A 7,863-nucleotide genomic window follows, 5' to 3' on the forward strand; every position below is an offset into this window, starting at 1 on the left:
CCTCTTCACTACCCCACGGCTCTACCAGTCGGCCCAAAGACTGAACATGCTCGGTTTCTCATCGTCGGGTCGATAGAGGTACCGACCCGACAACAAGTTGTCGGCAGCAGGCGCTTTACGACGCCTCCCGCCGCCGAGTCGGGACTAAATCGGTTTCGGCGGAGAGCTGCCTTTAAAAGTTTGAGAACTACTGACCTAACCGACTGGCGCAACAAGAAGGGAGCTTCATACCCAGAAATAAAGTGGAAGAGAAACCCATGTAGTCCAATTTAGTAGCCTTCTCTTTTCTTATTAAGCAATTGAGGCCTAAGGTTCCGATTCTACAAAATGTCTTCTAAATCCTAACCGTTTTTGAAAAAACTTATGTTGCTATGTCAGTGGTTCTCAAACTTTTTTTTTTTTGTCAAGGACCTCCAAAATGATATGTATTTGGCCGCGGACCCCCATCTCAAAATATTTTGTTCCAGCGACCCCCCAGAAGCAAAGATTTTTCGCTTTAAAAATATATATATATTCAAAGATTTGCACACTTTTTCTAGATTTAAAAAAAATAGCAGATCTACAAGCTCATAGCGCGGCACTCGGTGCCACGCTATGAGCTTGTATATCTGCTATTTTTGAATAGCCAAAGTGTAAAATAATGCTTTTTAGCTCAAATCAAAAAATGTAATCATTTTAAATGATAAATACATATACGCCATAATAAATAGTATATGGTGGTGTAAGATAATAAGTTCAAAATGGCATTCAAATGACAACCTTGTGTAGTGTACACCTTTAACATTAACCACGATCTTGCATGTTTTGACTGTGTTCTCAACATTCTCCGGTGTTCCTTCACAATTAAAAATAGTTTATTGATTTCGGATATCACTATAACGTGTACCTCTATTTGTAAACTAAATAGGTATACCTGTTCCAAACAGCTACTTTGAATGCAGTGCGTATATATTGTGTGGACAATGCATAATTATGCAAATAGCATTCATTTATTTTTCTTTCTTTCTTTCTTTCTTTTCTTTTTTTACATTTCATTAAAACGTGTTCACCATTTCAATGACCAACCTGAAAGGGTGTTTCTTCTATGGAAGTAGGCCAATAGTAGTACTCTCTCTCTCACTGGCACAAAATGAAAAATGAACCACATCTGTTTGAGTTAGTGGAGCATAAAGCCTCATTTATGAGCTACTACTCTAGCCTAGTATGAATGCAAAAGAGAGCAGATTGTTGGCACGCCACACCAAGGACCTGTTGTGTGATCCAATGCAAACCAGTTTCACACGTTCAACAAGGGATAGCCGTTAATATAACACTGTAATAATGCCGCCCCATCCTTAACCCATGAAGACCGGGAACGCATCTGTGTCATTTTAATATTTCTTTGGGCTATTCAAAAATAGTTTCTTTTTTTGAAAAAAATATGTTTCTATATATATCAGTGGTTCTCAAAATTTTTCATGTCAAGGACCCTCAAAATTATATGTATTTGGCCGCGGACCCCCCCCATCTGAAAATATTTTGTTCCAGGGACCCCCAAAAGCAAAGATTTGATTTAAAAATGTTAATGTATATATATATATATATATATATATATATATATATATATATTCAAAGATTTACACATATTTAAAAAAAAAAATCTAAAATAGCAGATCTACAAGCTCGTAGTGCTGCACTCGGTGCCACGCTATGAGCTTGTAGATCTGCTATTTTTTAATAGCCAAAGAAATCTAAAAATGACACAGATTCTTCCCCGATCTAAATGGGTTAAAATCACTTGCAGTGCACTAAACCAAGACAGAGAAAAAACAGCACTCTCACTCCCCAAACAGCCAACTTCAATACAAACACTGACTGGGTGGAGACATCGTGTTGTGATCGGCTATTTTCAAATGGCCGAAATGTATATAGGCCTGGTATGTTTTGTAATAATAATCAAAATCTACAAAGTAGCTATTAACTAAAGTTTTCAAATAAATGTAGTAAAAGTACAATATTTGGATCCGAGATGTAGTGGACTAGAAGTAAAAGTATTTGGAAGTGGAGATACTCAAGTAAAGTACAAATACCTCATAATTGTACTTGCGTATAGTACTTAAGTAAATGTACTTAGTTACTTATCACCACTGATTAAGGTGCAGGTGCACTTCACTGAAAGCCAGATTGATAGAAGGACAGTAAAAAAAAAAAACAATGTTATTAATATTAAGTAATAAGAAAATGCAACTTTTATCACCTTGTTAAAATGTCAGGGGTGATGAAAGAAAATGAAGTGGGTGAAAACCTGGAGCTCACAAAAACCTGACTGGGGGAGAAAGACTGAGTCCTTGAGGGGGTCCCTCGTCCTTGACGGGGTACCAGGGGGTATAGCAGCTATACAAGCGCACTTCATGACGCGCTGTGAGCTTGTAGCTTCTATTTTTTTGAAAAGTCTTGTCATTTTTGAATAATTATTACATACATCTTCACTACTATTGTAACAACTATTATTTCATACTTTGGCTATTCAAAAATAGCAGATGTGCAAGCTCACAGCGTGGCACGAAGTGTGAGCTTGTAGATCTGCTATTATTGAAAAGTCTTGAAAATGTTGCTTTTTTTGTTACATAAATCTTCTTGTCTGAGTGGTCTCTGGCACAGCCCAGCCCAGCCCAGCCCAGCCACAGCACAGCACAGCACAGCACAGCACAGCACAGCACAGCACAGCACAGCACAGCACAGCACAGCCACAGCACAGCCACAGCACAGCCACAGAACAGCACAGCACAGCACAGCACAGCACAGCACAGCACAGCACAGCACAGCACAGCACAGCACAGCACAGCACAGCACAGCACAGCCCAGCCACAGCACAGCACAGCACAGCACAGCACAGCCACAGCACAGCCCAGCCCAGCCCAGCCACAGCACAGCCCAGCCCAGCCCAGCCCAGCCCAGCCCAGCCCAGCCCAGCCCAGCACAGCACAGCACAGCACAGCACAGCACAGCACAGCCACAGCCACAGCACAGCCACAGCACAGCCACAGAACAGCACAGCACAGCACAGCACAGCACAGCACAGCACAGCACAGCACAGCACAGCACAGCACAGCACAGCACAGCACAGCACAGCACAGCACAGCACAGCACAGCCAGCCAGCCACAGCACAGCACAGCACAGCACAGCCGGTCACTCACACTCACACCAACATGACAGAACAAAGGAGAAGCAGGTGTCTATTAGTTAGTTACCATTACGTCCATGTTGCTGGAGCACTGCCAGCAGTCGGTGCCAGGCTGCCTCCAGTCAGTCAGTCAGTCAGTCAGTCAGTTCAGTGGTTCTCAACCTTTTATGGCCGCGACCCCCAAAAATAATCATATTTGAACATTTTGAACCCCCCCCACCCCCTGATAAGCACTTGGAATTATAGGAGTCGAGGCATTACATTTTGTTTGTGTCTCTGTTCCACAGATAAATTGTCCTCGCAACGTGAGGCGTTGTGAGCTTGTAGATCGGCTATTTTCACAATGTTTGCCTCTTTCTTATATATTTTGACAATTTGGCCGATGCCAGGTTGAGAACCACTAAGTCAGTCCGTCTGTCTGTCTGTCTGTCTGTTAGTTAGTCTCAAACTTTTTCATGTCAAGGACCCCAAAAAATGATATGTATTTGGCCGCGGACCCCCCATCTCAAAATGTTTTGTTCCAGGGACCCCCAGAAGCAAGAAGCAAGAAGATTTGAATCACAAATTCAAGTTTGCGTTGGAAAATATATATTCAAAGGTTTGCACAAAGTTTCACGATTTAAAAAAAATAGCAGATCTACATGTGAGCTTGTAGATCTGCTATTTTAGAATAGCCCGAGTATAAAAGGTTAAAGTGGTTTCAATTATTGTGACGCTATATTAACACATTTTGCAGGGGACCCCCTGGAACCCCCCCAAGGACCCCTGGGGGTCCCTGGACCCCACTTTGAGAACCAATGGGTCAGTCAGTTCCCATCCTGTGTCCATGTTGCTGGAGCACAGTTATTTAGTTCCTATTAACCTACCCCCCCACTATTTATTTTTCTTCCCTTGTACATTTTTTTCTTTTTTTTTTACTCTTCATACCAGTAACCTGTAAGCTGATTGTATGACATTCTGTATAGTAGTGTGTATCTGTCTGTCTCTTATATGTCATCATGATTTGTGTGCATGGGGATCTCATCTTAAACAAGCTCAGCCTCAGTGCTTTATGAGTCTCCCAGTTTAGTAGCTCCATAAAGAACCTCTCACTCCGCTATACAGCTCCGAGATGAGGTTCTATGTCGTTCTCATCCAGGATCGGTGGAACGTCCGCCAAGGCTCGCTTTTTACCCTTTTGTATACATCGTATCCCAAAACTAATGGTAGATTCCAAACCGCACGGATGTTTAAGGTTTGTTCGGGGGCATAATATTTTAAGTCGAGAGAGAAACTACCCGTTTAAATCGCTTATTTAGTCAGCCTGCGGCCATGTTTCCCATTCAACCCGGAAAACCCCCCTACGTCCGCTGCCAGTACTGCTCCCGGTTTGGCTACAATGGGAAACATGGCCACAGGCTGACTAAATAAGCGATTTAAACGGGTAGTTTCGCTCCCGACCTAAAATATTATGCCCCCGACCAAACCTTAAACATCCATGCGGTTTGGAATCTACCATTAGTTTTGGGATACGATGTATACAAACGGGTAAACAGCGGAGCCTTGGCGGACGTTCCACCGATCCTGGAAGAGAACGACATAGAGCCTCATCTCGGAGCTGTATAGCGGAGTGAGAGGTTCTTTATGGAGCTACCAGTTTAGTAGACCTTGTATTGTGAATGTGTACTTCCATATAAACTGTTGTTCTCATGTCTTACTAAAAAAGTACATCAATCAATCAATTAGCCTACCTGTGTCCATGTTGCTGGAGCACTGCCAGCGGCCGGTGCTGGGCTGCCTCCAGCAGGCCTCCCACAGGGACAGGTAGAACTGGTCGTCCGCCGTGACCCACGCGGGGCTCATGACGGCGCCGGCGTCCAGACACAGCGCGAGGAACACGCACACCAGACCCACCAGCGCGAGCGGCGTCAGCTCGCGCGAGGAGGCGCGCGCCCTGCCGCCCGCCGCCTCCGTCTCGCTGAGGACGGCGGAGGACATGGTGGTGGACCCGGACCGGACGACCGGACCAGGGGACCCGGTCTGTAGTCTTCTGTGGAGCGGAGTCGGTCGGTACGGTGGACCGGACCGGAGGACCTTGTCGGTACGGACCGGACCCGGTCGGTACGGTGGAGCGGAGTCGGTCGGTCGACGCACGGCCGCCCGTTCAGATCGTGAGCAACAACCGACCAATGGACGTCAGTCACCTGCTGCTGTCCTCCTTATTCCTCCGCTGGACTCACTGTGTTGCTGCTCCTCTGTCTGCTCCTCTTCTCCATCACATCCTCCTCCTCCTCTCTGCCCTGCGTTCTGATGGAGAGAGAGACGGTGGCGGTCGGATTCTCTCTCTCTCTCTCTCTCTCTCTCTCTCTCTCTCTCTCTCTCTCTCTCTCTCTCTCTCTCTCTCTCTCTCTCTGGCTCTCTCTCTCTCTCTCTCACACACACACAGCTGGCAGGTAGCTCCGAAGCAAATCGTTAGATTTATTTTAAACAGATACTGTAAGTAAAAAGATAGCATAATCTGCTCCTTTTGTGCAGTGTTATATTGGTGTCTGTCTGATGAGAGAACAGAGGAGCATCAAGTAAACATATTGGGTTGTTTTGATACACCCCAGTGAAATAAAGTGAGGCAAACAAAAATATATAGACATAGACAGAGAGTCTATACCAATACATCAGAGACACTTCCCACATGTACTTGAGTAAAAGTACTTAACGTACCAACAGTAAAAGTACTCAACAACTTATCACAAGTTCAAAATGTATTAAAAAATCTTTTGAAAATAGCAGAAATGTATATAGGGCGGAAGTGGTTAATGTATGTTTTATCTTAATCAAAAATAATAATAATAATCATCTAAAACAGGGGTCTTCAACAGGGGGTCCGGGACCCCTAGGGGGTCCTCAGAGTTACTACAGGGGGTCCGCCAAATCTTTGTGTGATGTGATTTTTTTACCTTAACCACTTGAACCCTAGCATCCCTTTTCTGATGAGAACTTTAGCCAAAGAGGTGTTTGGTGTAGAGGGAAAAAAAGAGCAGACCAAGTAAACAAAAACAGTTAAATTTGAAACACAATTTTTAATACAATATAGAGGGGGTCCCTGCTTCATATCTCTCTCAGCTAGGGGGTCCTTGGCCTGAGGACCAAGGACCAAACCAAGGACTAACCATTGAATGTTCCGAGTAGACCTCTAGACCCACTGCACATAAACACTATCTGTACAGAGTAGACCTATACACAAATCCACGGCGCGCTGCCCTGCGCGGCGCCATTGCTGCGGTCTTAAGTCCGCGTAGCGTTCAGACCGCAGCAATGGCTGCGCGCAGGGCAGCGCGCCGTGGATTCGTGTATAGACCCACCCACTGCACATATAAACACTATCTGTACAGAGTAGACGTCTAGACCCACTGCACAAATAAACTGTTCTGTTTAACTGTTTAACACGTACTTTCCCCATTTTCAACTGTTTTTAGCCGCATGCTGAAAGCTGGCGGCTCTACAGACAGCACTAGTCCTAGTCCGACACCCGAGTGACACTGGCTGGGTGTCATTGGCTGTCCTGGCTGTCCTTCACACTTCCCGCCAATGGGGAGACGGCTCTTTGCAGCACCCGCCTCTCCTCCTTTGACACCTATTTGTCATTGGCTGTCCTGGCTGTCCTTCACACTTCCCCCCCTTTAAGCCAATGGGGAGACGGCGCTTTGCAGCACCCGCCTCTCCTTCTTTGCAGCAGAGAGAGAGAAAGGGAGAGAGCTTCAGGTAGGAAGGTTAGCCTAAATGCTAGCATGCTTCATTAGACCTAGTTTGGCTATTAAGTTATTATTTGGCCATGTTCACACTGACTTCAATCTTAGCTATTGTTGGGAAGACCCGTGTGGTGTCACAAAATGTTGCCACCACTTATATAAAAAACATTAGAGCGTTAATCTGCGACGCTAAATGTTGCCAGGTTTGGCGAGAGAAACAAGCAATCCAAAAAACAAGTAATCAGGTCTATGAAAAGATTGGGGCCAAAAAAGCCTGCCGCATGCGGCTTTATTATGACTTTGGTCATTTTTTACACTTGTTATTATATGTTGACACTTGCTTTGGCAATGTAAACATATGTTTTCTCATGCCAATAAAGCTCCTTTGAATTGAATTGAAAAATTGAGAGAGAGAAAGAGAGAGAGAGAGAATGGGCATAGTAGTAGCGAAAAGAACAGAAAGATAAAACTAGAAAAAGTGCTCCTTGGAGCACAGGTCTCCGCAAGGTCAGAGGTTATTGTGGGCCAGCAATGTTCGGAATTCGCCAATCAGGATGGAATATGAACGTCTTGATCACTTGACTATAGAGATAATGTGTAGTGATTTGCGTGATGTTTGGAATGAATTTGTAGGAGTAATATTTTTTTTTGGGGGGGGGGCGGGTGAAGAGAAGAGAGAGACACAGAGGAAGAGGAAGGATGACCCTAAACAGAGAGGCAACAAAAGACAGCGAGAGAATCACAGAGAATAAAAGAGAGAGATTGTGCAAGACAGTAATAACTCGTCGACAAACACAACACAACAGAGACACTGGGAGAATAACATGACGTATGGGGCAAACAGATGTCACACACGTCCTATAATAACAAAGCAACAAAACAAAACAGAGAGAGAGAGAGAGAGAGAGAGAGAGAGAGAGAGAGAGAGAGAGAGATGAGAGAGAGGCAGAGAGGGAAAGCAACGCATGATGCTC

At 44.7% G+C, this 7,863-nt stretch overlaps 1 protein-coding gene across 1 annotated transcript in view; it reads right to left on the minus strand.

The window, feature by feature from the left end:
• Positions 1-5,410, minus strand: part of LOC311040430 (transmembrane protein 47-like) — a gene marked incomplete at its 3' end in the record, with an annotated part of 30,380 nt that extends 24,970 nt beyond the window's left edge. Inside the window, exon 1 of the mRNA XM_084050715.1 lies at positions 4,895-5,410. Coding sequence (XP_083906841.1) covers positions 4,895-5,141 — 247 coding nt within the window. The 5' untranslated portion in view covers positions 5,142-5,410. The remainder of the gene's footprint in view (positions 1-4,894) is intronic.
• Between the last annotated feature and the right edge of the window lie 2,453 nt (positions 5,411-7,863).

This window comes from Gymnoscopelus microlampas, assembly GCF_963454915.1.
Source record: "Gymnoscopelus microlampas genome assembly, chromosome: 24".
Taxonomy (NCBI): Eukaryota; Metazoa; Chordata; class Actinopteri; order Myctophiformes; family Myctophidae; genus Gymnoscopelus; species Gymnoscopelus microlampas.